We start from the raw sequence: 20,313 nt of genomic DNA on the forward strand, positions 1-20,313 counted from the left end.
AAACAGCTAGTGTTTGAATGATTTCACAGGCCACCAGGAAATTCAGGAATAATTCTAAGTGTTGGTTTTGAACTATAAAGCTCTAATGGTTTGAAACTCGTAAAGAGAGCCCACATCATTGCATAGAACAGACATTATGCTTCTGTTTTAAAATATTCAGATAATTTTCCTTTCAAGATAGCAACACGGGTAAGTGAGAATGCAATTTTAGGATTAGAAATAAATCCAGTCAGTAGTCTACACTTTACTCATGGGAACTGCTCCCTCTAAGTGTGAGCTAGCTCACAGTTCTGTAGCCTCCATCTCACAAATATTTGTCTTAGCTTAGGAAAAATGGCCCCAGAGCAAACTAATTTATGCAGTAGCCAAATCATTCACAACTTTAATGCCAGTAGCACACAAAATAGAATTTTTGCTCACAAACCTCCACAGCTCAGAGGGAACATTGCTTACTGGAGTTCTTGAACGTAACAATCTGCTTTATTTCAACCAAATTCTTCAGACTAACACAGAAAAAAAGAAAGTAAGAGAGCAGTATAGGGGGTGGTGTTTTCCTCCATCCCATAATCAGGTTTAAGTTAACTCTATACTATCCATTTTACTATACACACAACTTCTGAAACAAATGCAATACAAACAAGAGGGTCTATGCTCTCTTCCTTTCACACACACTTCACACACTCATCAGGAAGAGCTATGTGGCTGGTGCCATGCAGCTTTTGTCCTGCAGAGATTTAAAGGCACACACACAGCACTTTTTTTGAGCAGGAATGCACAGGAACACAGTTCTGGCTGACTTGGAATCAGGGGTGTGGCCTAATATGCAAATGAGTTCCTGCTGGACTTTTTCCTGCAAAAAAAGCCCTGCACACACATATTCCCAAACACAAACCATTTGTAATCTTCTTTTAAAATGTCCTACCAAGATTTAATGGCACATCATGGTTGTTGGGGCAGAGCTCCCCCATCCTCTGCCATCCAGCAGACTGGTAGCAGGGAGGAGCCTGCAAAATTGGGGAATCCCCTGCCTGGACTTAAAGAGCCCCATGGCGCAGAGTGTTAAAGCTGCAGTACTGCAGTCCTAAACTCTGCTCACGACCTGAGTTTGATCCTCTGCGGTAGCTGGGTTTTCAGGTAGCCGGCTCGAGGTTGACTCAGCCTTCCATCCTTCAGAAGTTGGTAAAATGAGTACCCACCTTGGTGGGGGGAAAGTGTAGATGACTGGAGAAGGCAATGGCAAACCACCCCGTAAAAAGTCTGCCGTGAAAACATGAAAGCGTCACCCCAGAGTCGGAAACGACTGGTGCTTGCACAGGGGACCTTTCTTTCCTTTCCTGCCTGGATTAAGGGGCTGGCAAGCCTATTATTTGAACATCTATTGCTTTCCAAGAGTAAATGATAATGACAGAGAGTGCAGAAGAAGAAACTGGACCTCAAATCAGCCTTCAGTCATTTTATTCAATGGGGCTTACTCTTAAGAAAGTGTTCTTAAGACTTGCTGGGTCTAAACAGGGGCTTATTTGTTAATGTTTATAAAGAGAAATACTAACATAACAGGAGGGTCTGGAAGGAGGAGGGAGAAGTAAAAACAAAACCCATCTCATAGAAAATATATTTTACATAGAGAGAACAATATTGAAAAAAATGCAAGATAAACAAACCGAAGAACAATCATCACTGGTTAATTCTTCTACTTGCTGCTTGTCCTTATCTGAAACTTTGGACATAATCTCTTGAAACCAGGCCCTTTACTTTTCCTCCACAGACTGTGAAAACATGAAGATCAATGATGTGGATGTTATATGTGCCATCTTAATCTATAACTTTATTGACACACAGAAAACTGAAGCAGTATCAACAGTGGCTTGGAAACAGATGCCTTATGAAGCAGCGGTGGTGGGAGATTGTCTCAGGTCCTGTGACCTGCAAAGAAATGGTATGCATCTACACAAACATGGGTGATTTGGAGTTAGTCAAAAGAGCACTTTTGGAACACAATCTGGCCCCACTTTTAAATCACACCTGGAAGTGAGAAACAAAGTATTGAACATATTTTTTTAAAAAACAATTCCAAACCGTATATAATTCCTTAATAAATTCACAGTAAACATACATAAAGATTTAATAAAATGTCATTTTTGTGGGGATTTTAAAAATAAATTCCATATGCATTTGAAAAATATACTAATATAAATTATTATGAATTAAGCAACATAACAGCAAACAAATATCAACATTTAACATAAGCTTTGCAAGAAATCAGCACCGTTCTAAAAAGATCCAGTTAATACTTGGATGAAATTTATAAAAAAACACAAAAATGACATTTTATTCGTTCTTTATTTATAAGTTTATTGGGAATTTATTAAGGAATTAATTATACATAGTTTGTTGTTCCCACTTCTAGGACAAGTGACTTGAGTTCAAAAGCAATGGTTCTTTTCTTTCCAGACATAAAACAGGCAGGGGAAGGTGGGGGATTCAGCTATAAAAAATAACCTTGTGAAGCATAGGAGTTAGTGGTTGGGGAATTATTCCAAACAAGGCAAAAAAGGGGAAGTATTCATTTGGGATGGTGATATTAACCAAACAAGTGGAGTTCTGGCAGTCAGTTCAGACAATCCAAATTAGATCATTACTGGGGCAAATCTAATAGAGGAAAACCTTGGCCTGATTAATTCTAATGTGACAGGTTTATATGTGATTAAAAATAGACTGATTAATCACTGATTGACCTTGATTAACATTCTAATGACCAGATAATGGGCAGGGCCTAGTATATTCAAGTTGTTATTAAATTAGGGATGGTCCAATTTATTAAAAGATTTAGATGTTCTGTTTTCCACTCCCAAAGACTATTCAAAATGGCTACTCCTCTACTGATTTTCTGTCCTGGTAAAATATGCTAAGAGGAATTGGCTGCTAAACCCAATAATTCTGTACTGGGGAACAAATCAGCTGCATATGGTATAGAGTGCCAGCAATGCTGTTGCAGTGCCAGCCCTCTGTAGACATTTAATTATATACATATGCCCATCAGTGTGTAATACCATCTGTAAAATAATTTAATTCTCTTTTCTTTAATACCAGCATTTACAGTAAAATTGATCATATTCTTAAGCATTTTACACTGTTTGACCTCAGAAATATCAGAAGCTTATTAAACGTGTTTCCTTATGCATCTTGGGTAGTATAGTTTATTGAACGCTTGGACCTGTAGCAGAAAAGCTATCTGCAGGAATTATTGAAAATAGAACATTTCTGACCCACATTTCCCTTTAACCAGACCATAAATAAATACTGAATATGTACCTCTTAAAGTCCAGTAATACGATAAACTCAAAAGTGATTTTGAAAAGCTCATGTCCTTGCCAAACACCACAATAACCAGTTTCCCTTGCTGTCTTAAATTGAGAATTGCCAGTAACTGGTTACAATGGAGATATCATAAGAGCTACTTTCACACTAAATTAATTAAGGGGATGCTGTCTTCTTCAATTTTTGACAACTGCATCCAATGTTAAGAAAGGAATCCAAACCTTATAAACCACTTCAAGCCATCAGGACAGAGCAGCCCATTTCTTGCCTTTAGGCTTCATGGTTAAGGGAGAACTGACCTGTAACAGAATGCCCTCCTCTCCTCAAAGTGAGTCCAATGGCACCTTTATACTTTATTCAAACTATACGTTTTCGGGTGCAAGCACACTTCTTCAGATACATGCACACAAAAGCTTATACCTTGAATAACTCGTTGGTTGCCACTGGACTCCAACTTTGTTCTGCTACTTCAGATCAACACGGCTACCCACCTGAATCTATCTCCTTCTCAAGAGGGAGTTTTGTTTTCACTGCCACACCCATGTTCCCATTGCCTCCATAAAGTGGGTTTTTAACACGTACAAGTCGGACGTCGTTCCTCACCTTTGTATTTTGTAAAAAATGCTGATTCCCTGGCTGGTACCGGGGAGTGGGAGAAAAAAAATCCCTAATCCCTCATGGATAAAACTCAGCCCCGCCCCTTGGCTAAAAGCCTCGCAGCGAAACAGAAGCGCGCCGCAGCCAGGGCGTGGCCTGGGCAGCCTCTCCTGCCCGTGATGGCGGCTGGAGAAGGTTCCACTGGGGGAAGACGGAGAAAAGACGTTGCCTGAGCAACCGCGCGCACGGCAGTTCTTCCATGGAACTGTAGGCGCCACCGCCCGCCCCTCCTGCAGATGGGAGAGAGGAATGAGGGGTGGAGGAAAGGCGAGACCGGGGCTAGGCAGATAAAGGCTCATTCTGCAGTTTGTCCCTTTGCTGCTGCTCTAAATGCCTCATAAGGTTTTTGGAAAGGGATCATGTTTCTTGAGCCAGGGAGGTCTTTCTATGTCTGACTGAGGCAGCGTTGGGGTTGTCTCCGCCTCGGTTTCCCTGCTTACCTGTAACAGCTGTGCAAGACAAACATTTAGCAGATGAATTCTCTACACAAACACACCCCGCTATGAAACGTGGCTTTTGAACTCCGCCTGGTCTCCCATTTATTAAAAGCCCAGGAAGGAGGTGCCATTAAATTAGTTTGCTTCTTCCACCAATCCACCCCCCACTCCAAACCTTCCCCCCGCCCCCGCTAGGTTTGAGAGGAAAGCACGGGTTCCCAATGACGGCTTTAAGAAGATTGCCGTCTTTGGTTTGGGAAATATTTGAGATTTTTGGGGGAGGAAACTGGAGAAGGCAGGATTTAGAGAGAGGAGGGACCATAGAAGGACGTAATGCCTTAGTTTGCCCTGCAGAGCAGCTTTCCTCCGCCCCCCCCCCCCCCCGAATAGTGGAAGATGTCCAGGTGCCAGACGCCACCTAGAAGTTGGTAGTCCTACTTAAGAAATTCATGGGCATCTCTGCGGGCAATGCCTGGGGAAGGTGGATTCGGGGCAGCAAGTTTAATGGGGAAGCTGCCATTTGTTCCAAGGGGGACTGGCTTCTTGGCGAACCGTAGGCTGGCAATGCAGTTATTATCACTATCACACAGAGATACCAAAAGGGAAAGGACTTTCTAGAAAATGGTAGTGCAATGCTGTGTGCCCCACCAATAGGGCCTTGTATGTATGAAAAATAATTTCAGAAGAAATTCCAGAGCTGAAGCATTTGTTCAAGTTTGTATTCCCTTGCAAAGAAATGTAGCATATGTTACATTTTGGCTTGTTGTGAACTATGCATGACCTCTGCTAAGAAGGTTGCAACCAGTGTTTCCTCTAAACTGAGTTAGTTTGAGCTAGCCCACAGTTTTTTAGCCTCCAGTTCACACTTTTTTGCCTTAGCTCAGGAAAAAAGGCCCCAGAGCAAACTAAATTCTGCAATAGCTCACAACTTTAATGACTAGCTCACAAGGTAGAATTTTTGCTCACAGGACTCCACAGTTTAGAGAGAGTATTGGTTGCAACTTTACTGGTAAACAGTTACTTTCTGAAAACATAATGGCTGGTTATCTGCTTCTTGTCCCCAGTGCCTCTCCTGCCATGGTTTTGGGGTTAAGGTATTTTGATCTTACCCAGATTAGAGGCATAAAGCAAATCCTTTTTAGGTTCTTTGAGGTTGTTTGTCAGCCTGGGGTCTACTCATGAGCCAATATTCAGCAGATGAAGCTTTACCCCTAATTAAAAAAAAGCATGCTAAGGAAAGATTGTACCCACCTAGTGCATTTCTTGTTGTCCAGTTGCTTGCAGCGCCAGATTAAACCCTGTGGAGGTCCCTAGAAAGTCGAAATCTTGGGGGTCCCTTCACAAATCATCTTGAGTCCGAGTGCCTGCCACACCACCCATGGTCTCCGCTGCAGCCTGCAGACACCTTCTTGAAAGCCCCTTTTACTAAACTGCAGGGAAGAGGCAGAGAGAGGCAAACTTGGCAACATTGCCAACAGGAGCCGCTCCAGGCAAGTCAGGCAAAGAGTGGATCTTTGGCTGTGCATGCAAGCTGGGAGGGCTACAAAGAGTGGGAAAAATGGGTTGGGAAAGCTGACCCGGGGTCCCTAAAGTTGTGGGGGCCCTTAGGCCACTGCCTACTTGGCCTAATTGTTAATCTGGTTCTGGTTGTTTGGCAGAAAAGGTACCAAACCTGTATTGAGCATTTTGACACTTGTCTAGGAATTTTGGTCTTTTGAATCTACAGCTTTTCTGAGCAGGAGTACAGATTAAAAGTTATTTTGAAAACTCACTTTAGAGGTCCGCTAGCTGAATGAATACCCATTGCAGATAGCTCTTTCAATTATATTATAAACGCATAAAAGACATTATAAAGTGGGATTATAACCCTAATAAATAACATTGTACAGCCCCAAAAGCAGACAGGTTAGGAAAGAATTGAGAGATCAAAAGAAGCAGGAGTCCAGCCCAGTAATTTACTATAGTGTTCTGTACTTGAAAATTGAACATTTCTGCTTCTTTGTACTGGGGACCTCGGGAGTCCAGCCCAGTAATTTACTACCACAAGCTAGTCCTGGCTGACAGTTAAGGCAGAGATGTTCCACCAGGTGTTTGGTTAAGGACATCAACGGTTAACAGGCACTCCAGTTTTTCCTGCCTCTCCAGTGCTATCTTATTGGTTATAGGCTTAGTATTGTATTGGTGTAAGTTTATGGAATTTAAAAAATATTTTAATATATGTTGTATTATGTGGATGTTTTTACTGAGAGCTCTGTTCTACAGCAAGGAGAGATTGGATTTATACCCTGCCTTTCACTTGAAGTCTCAGAGCGGTTTACAATCTCCTTTCTCTTCCCCTGCCCACAACAGACACCCTGTGAGTTGGTGGGGCTGAGAGAGCTCTTGTGCAAATTGCTCTTGAGCAGAACAGCTCTGGGAGAGTTATGACTGACCCAAGATTGCATGTGGAGTAGTTAATCAATCCTGGTTCTCCCATGCACTTAATCACTACACCAAACTGGGGAGTTAATTAAATAAATAAATTAAATAAGCAAGTTAATTAAATAAATATATTGTATCATTTTACATATAAAACAGAACATTTTCTTTAGTGACACAAGAAATTGTATGTATGGCTTGGGATCATGTATGTGCTGGGCCCAGGGAAATAATACTTGGGATGTGATTACATATCTTGCCCATATCTTGCATTGCCTGAAAGAGCTACAAAGGAGCTAGTATATTTAGGAGTCAAAAGAATATACAAAGATGTGTGTGTGAATCAGGGATGAAAAATAAATGTAGTAAATGAGTAATTTGTTGCCTCCTGTATAGCCTGGGTACATAATTTCTTCCTTGTTCTGAAAGGTTTTGTCTCCTGGAGTGCTTTCCAACCTGTTGTGCATAGCTGGCAATGAGAAAGAAATGATATAGACCTGGACACTCGTGAGGAAATAAGTGCACCCCTTTCCATCCCATGGGTATAGCAGTGTGACATGTGGGAGATGGTAATGCATGGTAGTAATTTTTTAGGGTTAATGAGATGGAACTTACTTTAAGCAGTCATGGACAGTTTTGTGAGCCTGGAAAATTTGCTTAGCAGTCAGTTTATATTGAGCTATTAAACTGCTTTTGTTTATTGTGCAGCATTTATGTCAGCAGTGATTATATCATACTAATAGTAAAATACTGAGCCTGGTTTGGTTCATCATATAGGCATAAATCATGTTGTCCTGAGACTATCCAAGGATTCTGAGTCACTCCTCTTGTGGGATCTTGTGTAACTGTTAACTTGGTTGACAGATGTAGGCACAGATAATTTTAGGAAACACTTTATCATAGATGCAACTGAAAAGGTATTTGGATTGCACCATTTTCAATCCAATCAAATTCAATCCAATCCAATCACACCTTTATTGACATAACGAAAAGAGATATACAGAAACTTGTCAACCAAACAACAATCAGATATGTCTGTTCAAAGCATAAAAGACTAAAAAAGATTAAGATCACAATAAAACCTGCTTAGAATAATTTTTGACAATTTCAGCCAAGAATTTGGCAACAGCTTTTGTGATATTGATTATGTTGTCATTTAGTAGGAAACAGCAATCAATCCTATTTTCTTGAATGTAGGACAGTAAGGAGAGACTAACAGAACCTTACGGAGATTAGTATACAGTTGGCAGTTTAATATTTATTTGTTTATTTTATTGGATTTATGTCCCGCCCTCCCCACTGAAGCAGACTCAGGGCGGCTTACAACAATAAAAACATTTACAAATATTGAGCATTAACTAATTAAAACCTTAAACAGTATAACAATTAAAACATTTTAAAACAATTTGGTGCTAATGGTAGATTCCAATAACTTCAGTCTTCTTGAGTATCCTCATATGTAGCTATCAATAACTTCAGTCTTCTTGAGTATCCTCATATGTAGCTATCAATTAAAAGCAAGTTGAAATAAAGCTGTCTTGCAAGCCTTGCGGAACTGGGCAAGGTCTCGCAAGGTTCTTACTTCTTCTGGAAGTTGGTTCCACCAATAGGGGGCTGCTATAGAGAAGACTCTCTTCCGAGTGGTCTTCAATCTTTCCTCCCTCATCCCTGGGATCAATAACAGGTTCTGTGTCCCTGATCTGAGTACTCTCTGGGGAACATATGGGAAGAGATGGTCCCTAAGGTAGACAGGTCCTTGGCCATATAGGGCTTTAAAGGTAATAACCAGCACCTTGTAGCGAATTCGGTACACTATCGGCAGCCAGTGCAGTTCCCGCAGCGCAGGCTGTATGTGCTCCCACATGGGGAGACCCAATAACAGGCTAGCCGCTGTATTCTTCACCAGCTGCAGTCTGCACCAGCTGCAGTCTCTGGATTTGAGACAAGGGTAGCCCCATGTAGAGGACGTTACAGTAGTCCAATCTCGAGGTGACCGTAGCATGGATCACAGTTGCCAAGTTGCCATGGTTGAGGAAAGGGATCAACTGCCTTCCCTGCCTAAGATGGAAAAAGGCAGATTTGGCAGTGACTGCTATCTGGGCCTTCACTGTCAATGAAGGTTCCAGTAGCACCCCCAAGCTTCTGACCTTGGGCGCTGTTGCAAGTGGCGCACTATCAAAAGCTGGTAGGAGGATTCCCCTTCCCGGGCTGCCGCAACTCAGGCAAAGGACCTCTGTCTTTGTTGGATTCAGCTTCAGTCAACTCAGCTTAAGCCTCCCCGCCACGGCCTTCAGCGCCAGATCCAGATTTCCTGGGGTACAGGCAGACCGGCCATCCATCAGTAGATAGAGCTGGGTGTCATCAATGTATTGATGGCAATTCAACCCATACCTCCTGGCAATCTGGGCAAGGGGGTGCATATAGATGCTGAACAGCATCGGGGAGAGCACCGCCCTCTGAGGCACACCACAATTAAGTGGGTGGCTCTGGGATGAGTGTCCCCCGATTGCCACCCTTTGTCCCCAACCATGGAGAAAAGAGGAGAGCCATTGTAAGGCCAACCCCTAAATTCCTGCGTCAGTGAGGTGGTGAATCAGCAACTGATGGTCGACTGTGTCGAACACAGCCAACAGTTCCAACAACATCAGTATCGCTGAACTGCCTCGGTCCAGATGCTGGAGATCATCCACCAGGGCAACCAGTACTGTCTCCACTCCATGACCTGGGCGAAAACTGGACTGATGTCTGATGTACAAAGGATAACATTGGGAGGGTGTCTCATAAATAATTGATCATTGTACTTGTGGTGCCCATAGTGATAACTGTTATAGTAGTGACATAATATACTCCAGGAAGCCTGGTATTGCAACATTATCTCTTCCTTACACGTGCACATTGCTTATAGTGGATTTACAATATGCTGTCCATTAGCCTTTAGCCAGGGCTTATGGGGTGGGCAGGACATGTCTTGGTGTAAATTGCAGCAAAACTACTGAGGAGAAATTTTACATGTTTTAGCTGTGGTTCTTAGATGAGTAGAGCTACAGTATAACATTTTACAGTTCTGTGCAGTACAAAGGAATAAATACTGTATCCAAAATCAATCACACAGAAATAGCTCAACATGAATCAAGCTCGTAAGTCAACAGAGAGAACAGAGACATTGCTTCAAAGTTAGCACCAGTATAAACCTAATAAAGCCATATGGTGGTGGTAGACATGAAGAAAATTTATTTATTTATTTGCTTTGGATTTATATCCCACCCTCTCTGTTAAATGGACTGTACTAGTTGGATCAGGCTCATTATACTGAGGCAGGAGGAACTTAACTCAAACCTTGCACCCTCTCTCCAATAAAATTTACACATAGTTTTCTAATATCGCCAAGACTGTCAATTGCACAGGAGGGGTGATTTTAAAAAATGTCACAAGAGAAAAGGATTGACCCTTTTAAATAAAATCAGTTATGTCGAGAGCTCCAAGTATGGAACTCCAGTGTGTGAATGGTGTTAATACTATAGAAAAAAGACTAATAGAAAAGACCACCTACTGACTGGTCTTTTCCATTATCTGCAATAAGAAGGGCTGTATTAGTACTAGAATTGCTATTTCATGTAACAAACTCTTCGACAGGATCAATCCCAGCATTTTACTAAGAAACTTTAGTGGCAGTGGTGTGCTTTTTACAAACTAATACATATTTATAAATATTGGCACACTTTGAAAGAAATCTTTTGCATGAATTCAGATCAATAACTCTGTGTAGGATTTAGTCCACGGTGACTAGAATTTTCGTTTCTGTAGTCAAAACAATAAACAGAGTTGCATTTTGTTTTATAATATATAAACATGGAATCAAAGTCTTTTACTAGAGGTACTTGTTCTGTCATTTTTGTGGTGAAATAGTAAGAACCTAGGCTTAATTTATGAGCATTGGTTAGCTGATTATCAAAGGTTCTAAACCTCACTAACAACAACAAAAAAGTGGCTTGCAGAGGTTTTTGCCAGGTTGCAGCCCAGATATTTTTCTTATACCTTTGGCCCACCACCTATGTGTTTAGTGCCATAACTGACTCAAAGGGAGTCATTTATAGCACTTGTGTCCCCAATCTGTTCCCTTCCTCACCTGTGTACTTTTTTTTTTACAATAAACGGATACATTGTTCTGAAGTTTTTCCAGCTTCTTCCCTTTGTATATCTACTTTTTAATTCAAAGGCTTTATTGAAATGCATCAGGTTTATTTGGACCACAATTACAGACCTTGGGAGCAAATGGAGTGGTGAGCGTCAAAGGTATTGATCTGTCTAAATGACTCCAACTCCAACATGGTAAAAACTCTCATTTAAAAGCAACAAAAATCTATATTGTATTGATGTAGAAGGTAAGATGAGGAAGTGTTGACTGCTCAGTATTTTTAATTAATATCTCCAGGTGATTTTGAGTATGTGGAAAAAACCCATGAGTGAAGTATTAGAGATCAGCAAGTTTTCATAAGAATCAACAATGAAGTCAGTATAACCACCAGATACCAACCTTGTATGTTCATACTTTGGTACTATGACCAATATGATACCATTAAATATTTTAATATTAAACTCAGGCCTCATATTGGGCAGCAGCTCAAAGGAGCGGAGCTCCATAACCTCTAGATTTTATTGCGCTTTTGTTCTTACTCCCCCACCCCCCCAAAAAAACTTGCTTCTGGGCTCCACTGGTCAACCCCCCCCCCCCCCCGGTGAGAATGTTGCTGAACTCTAAGATTTGACAAACTTTCTAATATTTTTCCTCACCAAAAAAAGGGAGAATAACCAAAACATATCAAACAGACAGATGGAAATCTTCAGCATGCCACTGGGGCCACATAGGAAAAAGTAATTTAAAAAGTATGATGGGAGTAAGGTTTCATTATTACAATTATAATTCAAGAAGTATTTTAAGGTAGATGCTGAGCTGTTATAATTTAGTACACCTTCTGGTGATGTCACGGGATATGCAAATGAGTTGTGCTAATGAGTTCCAGCACCTCTTTTTCTACAAAATGACCCTTGATTAAACTGTTGTCATTGTCATGTGTGTGTGTATGTGTGTGTATAATAGGGTTTTTAAAAACTGTTACTCTGACACAAGTGTCTGTTCAGAAAAGTTTTTCGAATAAGCTGTGGAGGGTTATCTTCATAGCTGAATCAAGAGATGAAGTAACTACAGTTTATTTTGCTCATTTGTCCCTACCCCAACCCAATTCTCATTACAGAAGATGGAGGAAGGTCAGATGATATGTCTGGAAGAAAATCTGTTAATTGTTCCACATTCTAATTCTCCCCTGCTGTACTTAACCAATCCTTACCAAAACCCTTTCAAGATGAGGAATAAGCCTCCCAGGACAAATGCACTCTCTCTCTCTCCCTCCTTCCCTCTCCCCCCTCCCCTTGCATTTGTGCTTTGGGAAACACACAGCCCCTCCCTCAGGATTTAAGAACATAAGAACATAAGAGAAGCCATGTTGGATCAGGCCAACGGCCCATCCAGTCCAACACTCTGTCACACAGTGGCAAAATTTTTTATATATACACACACACTGTGGCTAATAGCCACTGATGGACCTCTGCTCCATATTTTTATCTAAACCCCTCTTGAAGGTGGCTATACTTTTGGCCGCCACCACCTCCTGTGGCAGTGAATTCCACATGTTAATCACCTTTTGGGTGAAGAAGTACTTCCTTTTATCCGTTTTAACCTGTCTGCTCAGCAATTTCATCGAATGCCCACGAGTTCTTGTATTGTGAGAAAGGGAGAAAAGTACTTCTTTCTCTACTTTCTCCATCCCATGCATTATCTTGTAAACCTCTATCATGTCACCCCGCAGTCGACGTTTCTCCAAGCTAAAGAGTCCCAAGCATTTCAACCTTTCTTCATAGGGAAAGTGCTCCAGCCCTTTAATCATTCTAGTTGCCCTTCTCTGGACTTTCTCCAATGCTATAATATCCTTTTTGAGGTGCAGCGACCAGAACCGCACCATCGATTTATACAGGGGCATTATGATACTGGCTGATTTGTTTTCAATTCCCTTCCTAATAATTCCCAGCATGGCGTTGGCCATTTTTATTGCAAACGCACACTGTCTTGACATTTTCAGTGAGTTATCTACCACGACCCCAAGATCTTTCTCTTGGTCAGTCTCTGTCAGTTCACACCCCATCAACTTGTATTTGTAGCTGGGATTCTTGGTCCCAATGTGCATTACTTTGCACTTGGCCACATTGAACCGCATCTGCCACGTTGACGCCCACTCACCCAGCCTCAACAGATCCCTTTGGAGTTCCTCACAATTTCCCAAATGTTAATACATTTTGAACTAGGTCTAGCATGAGAATATTGTATTTTCCTATCTCTTACAGTATCTTGTCACCAACAAAATGTGGTTCTTATGAGCGTTTTTTGATCAAATATGGTTATGAAAGCTCTATGGAATCTATTGACTAGCCTCTGTACCATCCAGGTTTTTATTCTATTTTTTTTAGTAGTTTAGCGCCTGAGTCTTTCCAAACTGTTATACTTCAGCAGCCTGAGCCATAGTGGTTTCTTGACAGTAAATACCACTGACTTTACTGGAACCAACTTCGAGATAAGCCTAGCTTTCAAAAGGAAAACTTTACAGTCCAGCAAGGTTACTGGTTTTGCAACAGATGTTTTGTAATTTTTTTTGTTTTTATTAATTTATCTTATTCAGTTCATTGAAAGCTATTCATCTGACTCCTTCTGGTGCAGAAGCACATCTACTCTGCTTATTGGGAAAAGCAGTCAGCAGCCGTTCCCTGCCCAGCAAGGCTAGCTACCCAGAATCATAGAGTTGGAAGGACTTCCAGGGTCATCTAGTGCAACCCCCCGTACAATGCAGGAACTTTGCAAATACCTCACCCACGCCCCCGAGTGACCTCCACTCCACACCCAGAAGATGGCAAAAAAACCCACCAGGATCCCTTCCTGCCCCCAAAGTGGTGATCAGTATTTCCCTGGGCATGTAAGAAAGGGCCACAAGAACTGAGTGCTGATGCAACCCTTCCTGCCCTCCCTCTAATGATCTGCCTATGTTCACAGAACTAGCATTGCATCAGATGGCCATCTACAGGGCCAGTGCGTGGGAGTAGGCAAAGTAGGCACCCACCTAGGGTGCCACCTGACCTAGGGGCGCCGCTGGACACCCCCTCCCTGCCATGTGATTCTGGATCCTGACTGCTGCTTCCTCATCCTCTCCCACCATCAAGCTGCCCTCAGCAAAGCAAAGCTGCCCCCCTCTCCCTCATGTGTAACTTGGGCTCCCATCTTGTCTGCTCCTGCCACTCTCCTTTCTGGCCTGGTCAGCAAGCACTTATTCTCACAAATTTTTATAACTTATCACATTTTTTTAAAAAAAATTAAAATTAAATATCAGGAAATTAAATTTTCAAGTTTGGTGCTCTTCATTTTTATAATCAGGGAGGGGGGGCGCTAGTGGGTGACTTGCCTAGGGCGCCAGAAAACCTAACAGCGGCCCTGGCCATCTATCTTCTGTTTGAAAACCTCCAAAGAAGGAGAGTCCACCACCTCCCGAAGAAGTCTGTTTCACTGAGGAACTGCTCTGTCAGGATATTTATCTAAACATTCTTTTAATTTTAGCTAATTGCTTCTGGTCCAACTTTCTGGGGCAACAAAAAACAACTCCATATGATCCTCTACATTACAAGCCTTTCAAGTACATGAAGTACTTGAATCCATTTTGTAGAGAAAGAATATTGTACTTCTGGCATTGGGTCAAGATAAATACTGATCTAAAAATAAAATCTAGATTTGTATTATCTGGAAAGGCAAAAAAAGGTTAATAGTTACCATAGTGTCAATTTCTTTGCTATGCTAGTAAATACTGTGTGCAGGGAAAGTTATAAGGCGAACATTCAGCTCTGCAATGAGTGATAGAATAGAATTGAGACTTTTTTTTTGCAGAAGAATACTACCAAAGCAGTGATCTGAAGAACACATACGTGGAAGAAAAGAAACTCTGTTTCATAAATGGAATTTACTTCCAAATAATGTGGTTGGGGATGCAGTACAAAAAAAAGATAGAATTCCAAAGCAGAGGAATATATGGCATATAACACCAGGAGTTTCAGAGAAAGCATAAAGAAAATGGGCGCTTTTCCAAAAGATGGGTAACAAACAAGAAAATGCAATTGAAGATGGAGAAACATACAGCATTTTTAAAAATTACATTACATTACAGTCAAAATCTGAGATGCAGAATCAATGAGGCTGTAGCTGTAAAATAAAGATGAAGTAAATGAGGAGCAAAATTACATGAAAACTGTTGCTGCATACTTTATTAGGATTAATGTCTGTGAAACAATTCCTGCTCTTTCCAGTACTTAAGAACTAGGTAATATTTTTCTTGTGTGTATACTGAGCATCTGACAGAAATCTAGAAGCAGAGCTGTTAACAAGAGGTCTCATCTTAAATTGAAGAGGTGAGGCTTATGTTTTAACTTTGGATCCTGGCTTAAATATCATGCTATGAGAGCTGATGGGCATGCTGTATTTAAGCAACATTATTGCATGCAAACTTATGCTTTCAAGTAAACATGTGGGCTGACATAAATCACTACATTTAGCTAAGTGTAGCAGCATGGGGGAGGGGGGGATAACTTTCCCAGTAACAAAATTATGGTGGTTTGAGCTGAGAGTAATAATGTTTACAAAATAACATCCTCCATTCAGAATATCATACAGAAGATTCTCTACATCATCCTCTCTTAATACCTTTGCTGGATCAAGAACTAAGGATTCACTCTAGAATTCTGCAGGGACATTTCAAGTGAGATGAACTAAGGGTCATCTCTGTCCCCCACAAGTGGCCAGGGGAAACCTGGCAACCCTAGATTCCCCAAAAGTTTTGTGGGGTGGGGGGAGATGGGGGATAGTAACAAAATGAACCAGTCTACAAAGTATGTTCTTAGTTGTATGCAATCTAATATTTTTTTAATGTGCTGCAATAATCAGTCACTTCACTCATGATAAGTTCCTTGGGTATGAATGAGTGAAGGAAAAATGCATCCCCATGTATCCTTGTGCACTTTATTATGTGAGCTTCATGAAACTGTGTTCTGCTGAATAGGTGGGGTTAAAATAGACACTTACGTTATCTTCACATATGATGATGATGTATGAATTTGACTGCATAGTAAAAATGTCATTTGTATTATCTTTGCTGGGAAAATGGCAAACAGATCTTAACAATAGCTTGATTTTACATAAAAATTCCTTATATGCTACAGTCACTGAGAATAGAAAGCAGTTGTATTTTTTTATATTTCAGAGTTGGCCACTGCTGATTGACTGACTAAAATGCTATATTTTATTAACAAACATCTGCCAAATAACTTCAGTAATGGGATCAAGTGTAAACCTTGAGCTAATTAGATCTTAATTATAAAGTAGAATTTTATTTGGGAGAACTGTCTTCATTGACTAATTCAATTGTAAGAGCATGTATGAAGTGCACTCTTTACTACTTCCACCTTCATAAGATAAGGTAGCTTCTTGCAAATAGTTTCTTACCTGCTGAGGAGAGCTTTTACGGAAAGATGTAAGAAGAGATAAATTAAAGTGTAATGCTTTCATGTATATTTGTATTAGAGCAACAGACACTTAATAGCTACACTGACAAACCTTGGTTAAGAATATGACTGTTCAGTGTTCCCTTCCTTTCTATTACTTTCCATGGAATTTAGCTTGCTCCTGAGTCTTCCTGGCACAATAGGCAATTAGAGCTGTACTTATTAGGGCTTTATGTACAAAGGGATTCAGGACGATAGTGGGAGACTGCAAATATGGAGAATTTTAGGGAGAAGAAAGCACGGGGTATTTTCCAGGCAAATGTTGGAATTTTTCAAGATGATGAACCAAGCTGAACCTTTAGCATTCTTTCCTAATTTCTTGCAAAGTTAACCTGAGAAGAAAATTGCTCAGAGTTAGCCCATACCCACGAAGCCAATTGTTCTGCACAATATCAAAATTCAAATGGAGAGATGAAAATATGTCACAGGTGATAAATGATGTTCTGAGCTCCAGGGGAGACAAGAATTCAAGTGGATTAGATGATTCCAAACTGTGCCAATTCGTGAAGTTCCAGATGGCTGAAAGCTTCCCAGGGGCATATCACTGTAATATCTGCAAGACAGAGAAGGAAAAGGGATTTATTACACCAACACATATCCAGATGGACAAGCTTCTTCAATTAGGAATTGTTATTTGAAGGAGGTCCTTGATGCAGAAACAGATAATGGATTATAATTTCTCATTGAATTTTCTTGGAAGGGTATGCCCTCATGATAGAGGGTGCATAAAAATACACAGGAAAAACCCTTCAATGTATTTTTTTTCAACTTTGAAATTAGATAGCTACTCAAGCAACATCTATAGCATGGGTGTCAAACATGCGGCCCAGGGACTGAATCAGGCTCCCAGAGGGGTTCTATCAGGCCCCCAAGCAACTAGCTGTCATTTGCTTCCTTCTCTGTATCTTTTGCTTCCTTTTGCATAACAGCTTGCTTTGCCAGGCTCTCTCAATTACACAGCAGAGCTACTGAGTCAAGCCTCTCTCCCTTCTATTGGCTGAGACTCCTCCCCCTCCTGGTCCCCTGGGGAAGGAAGGAAAGAGCCCGAACTTCCTTTGCCCAGTTTCCTGGATAGTACAGGAGAGATACAAAGAAAGCATCTTTAAGACCGAGTGCTAAAGTTTTAAGCATGTTTTATTTTAAACTTTTAAAAAATCTTTGTGTTTGTCTGTGTGCTTTATAAAGTTTATATCTCTGCTACCTGGCATTAGATTTTATGACACACATGGCCCGGCCTGACAAGGTCTCATTTATGTTAGATCCAGCCCTCATAACAAATGAGTTTGACACCCCTGATCTATAGCTTGTGTTGATTCCATTTTCTGATACCTGAATAGGGAATTGCAGAATTAAAAACTGCAAAGACACTTTTGAACTCTCCTAAATCATTGTGTGTGGACATCATGTAAGGATCGATCTATATCTTATTTGCTATCTGAGGTCTGCCACAATAAACTTGACAAGGGGGATTAGAAGGCTAAGAGTAGAACATTTATGTTCAGAGGAATATGCCTTGGATTACCAGAAACTGGTAAAAAGCACAGAGGACAGCTGTTTTCTTGCCCAGGTTTCTCTGAAGCATCTGACAGGCTATTGACAGGAACAAATGCTAGGCTAGCTCTAACTTGGACTAATTAGTCTGACCTAGGAAGACAGTTCAGACATGGATCACGTGGTGAGAATGGAATGTTTTCTTGACTGGGATCACCATATTGCTGCATCATTATCATCAGTGTTATCCTCATTAACAGAATACCTAAAAGCAATATCCTATGTAGTCTACCTGTTCCAAGTCCCTCCATTCCTGGAATATCATCTCCAAAACTGTGGAAAAGACAAGAGAGAAGAGGTGAGGCACAACCAAAAGTGAAAAGTCTACTTAAATGTTATATAAAGAAATATAAAATTTAAGATCCTGATGAGAACATCCAAGATAACAGCTCACCTAAGAACTTTTCTAATGCTAAACATTTCTTGAATGTTCTAGTCCTCTTCCCTCAAGCAAGTTTCTGCATTTGGACTGGTTTTGTTTTATCTTGAAAGTGCTGAGTGGACTGGGCCAGGGAAAAAGGTTCCTTCTTGTTTTGGAGGCACACAAGAGCTTTGCAGCTTCCCAGTTTGTTGTTTTCAATGAATAATGAAGTACAATAGGTCATACATGACCCTTAAAGTGGTATTTTCATGGTTATTATTATTATGATTCTATAGAATCATCATCATCATAATAACCATAATAATAACTCTGATTCTATAGAATCATAGAGTTGGAAGGGACTTCCAGAGTCATTTAGTTCAACCCCCTGTGCAATGCAGGAATCATCATCATCATCATCCATTTGGACTCCATCTTGACCAGAAAGAATGTCTCCTGGGGATGTGAAGTCTGGAATTTTTAAAAAATGTAATTTCCTAAGAAATATAACTAATGACATGACATGATTGGACCATTACCCCATAATGATATTATCATAGTGTGTCTGGTGATCAGCTAGTCATTAAATCTGAATCAAACATGTGGCAAGTCACCCAATATCATTATGCTAGCTCATGAGAAACCATGAAAAATCTAATTATCATTACATCATTAGTTACTGGAAATGGGTATACAGAATCTTAAAATGGAAAAGAGTGTAACCGCTAAGTGTAACTGCTAAGACATTAGTCTTACTGACTAAAGCAGGGGTGGGGAATCTTTTTTCTGCCAAGGGTCATATGGATATTTATAACACCATTCGTGGGCCATAAAAAATTATCAACTTAAAAAACAGTGCTCCGCGAAGGGAGAACAATTCGGGCTGGCAAAATTAATGCAAAAAATTGTTTTTCTATTTGAAGTCATGTGGGGAAAGCCTAATCTGGCACACACACACACGGCCCGCTGCCCTGGGCAAATGCATAGGTCCAAGGCTTTTTTGTTGAAAAAGCCCAGCAGGAATTCAGTAGCATGTTAGACCACATCCCCTAATATTAGCATATTAGGTCACACACTCATTGGCATATTAGGCCACACGATCTGGGATAATCAAGTGCAAACTGAACTGTGACAGTAACTTTTCTAGGCCCTGCAGCAATTCTGGCCAGCCAGCCAGGCCTCAGGGAGGCTGCCGCACAGTACATCTGGGCCCTGTGATCCCTGTCTGGCCCTGGGAAGGCTGCTGCACAGTGCAGTTGGGCCCCACGATTCTTGCTGGCCAGTCAGGCCCCAGAGAGGCTGCCACATGGCTCGGTTCAGCCCAGCGATCCCCGAGGGCCATACCGTGACCTCAAGGACTGCAAACGGCCTTCGGGATGGAGGTTTCCCACCCCTGGACTAATGAGTGTAACCGCTAAGGCATTAGTCTTACTGACCATTGATAAATTTCTATAACCCATAAACAGGGATGTATTTCTAACAGAGGGCCTTTCCTCATTCCTTACCCTCTATACTCTAGTAAAGAAGGTTCTTGAAAACAACTGGAGGCATTGATTCTGCTTAGTATATTTTTGTATAGGTTGCAGAAATACATACAACATCCCTTTGATATGTAATTTCAGGCATGTGCAGCATGAAACACAACTTGGCCCTTATTCACGGTCTGATATTGCAGAGTTTTGTAAAGAAGTAGTGAGCTTCTGAACCACTCTTCTTACCCTTTTACTCCTTTTTTAGGGGGCTTGCTTTTGAACTGTCTTGTTTGCCTTTGCTTGAACTTGGGGGGGCCCTTGCGCGGTGTTGTGGGTCCAGCTCGCATCATTGGTGGTGGTGCAGCTGGAGCATTGATGGTGTTTTCATCAGCATCGGCATCAGCATCAGGAGCGCCATCAGCATTGGCATCGGCATTGGCATTGGCATCAGGAG

The 20,313-nt window shown here is 41.1% G+C and overlaps 2 protein-coding genes across 2 annotated transcripts in view; both read right to left on the reverse strand.

The window, feature by feature from the left end:
• The window catches only part of AGBL3 (AGBL carboxypeptidase 3), a 56,717-nt gene extending 53,079 nt beyond the window's left edge, over positions 1-3,638 (reverse strand). The window contains exons 1-2 of the mRNA XM_060245274.1: positions 3,313-3,638; positions 1,662-1,766 (exon numbers count right to left, since the gene is read on the reverse strand). Coding sequence (XP_060101257.1) covers positions 1,662-1,727 — 66 coding nt within the window. The 5' untranslated portion in view covers positions 1,728-1,766; positions 3,313-3,638. The remainder of the gene's footprint in view (positions 1-1,661; positions 1,767-3,312) is intronic.
• A 12,709-nt stretch (positions 3,639-16,347) lies between these two features.
• Positions 16,348-20,254, reverse strand: PDE6H (phosphodiesterase 6H). Its single transcript, XM_060244574.1, has 3 exons — positions 20,106-20,254; positions 18,259-18,299; positions 16,348-17,028 (listed from the first exon to the last, which is right to left on the reverse strand). The coding sequence occupies exons 1-3, from the start codon at positions 20,207-20,209 to the stop codon at positions 16,952-16,954; spliced, it is 222 nt and encodes a 73-aa protein (XP_060100557.1). The 5' UTR covers positions 20,210-20,254; the 3' UTR covers positions 16,348-16,951.
• Between the last annotated feature and the right edge of the window lie 59 nt (positions 20,255-20,313).

This window comes from Heteronotia binoei, chromosome 8 (genome assembly GCF_032191835.1).
Source record: "Heteronotia binoei isolate CCM8104 ecotype False Entrance Well chromosome 8, APGP_CSIRO_Hbin_v1, whole genome shotgun sequence".
Taxonomy (NCBI): domain Eukaryota; kingdom Metazoa; phylum Chordata; class Lepidosauria; order Squamata; family Gekkonidae; genus Heteronotia; species Heteronotia binoei.

Bases quoted from the DNA above. Each gene is read 5' to 3' on its own strand.
- PDE6H (XM_060244574.1), bottom strand. From the start codon at position 20,209: ATGATGCGAGCTGGACCCACAACACCGCGCAAGGGCCCCCCCAAGTTC. The intron at 18,300-20,105 runs GTAAGAAGAGTG...TCTTTTCCACAG, and splicing joins CCTAAAAAAGGAGTAAAAGG to TTTTGGAGATGATATTCCAG. The intron at 17,029-18,258 runs GTAGACTACATA...TCTGTCTTGCAG, and splicing joins AATGGAGGGACTTGGAACAG to ATATTACAGTGATATGCCCC.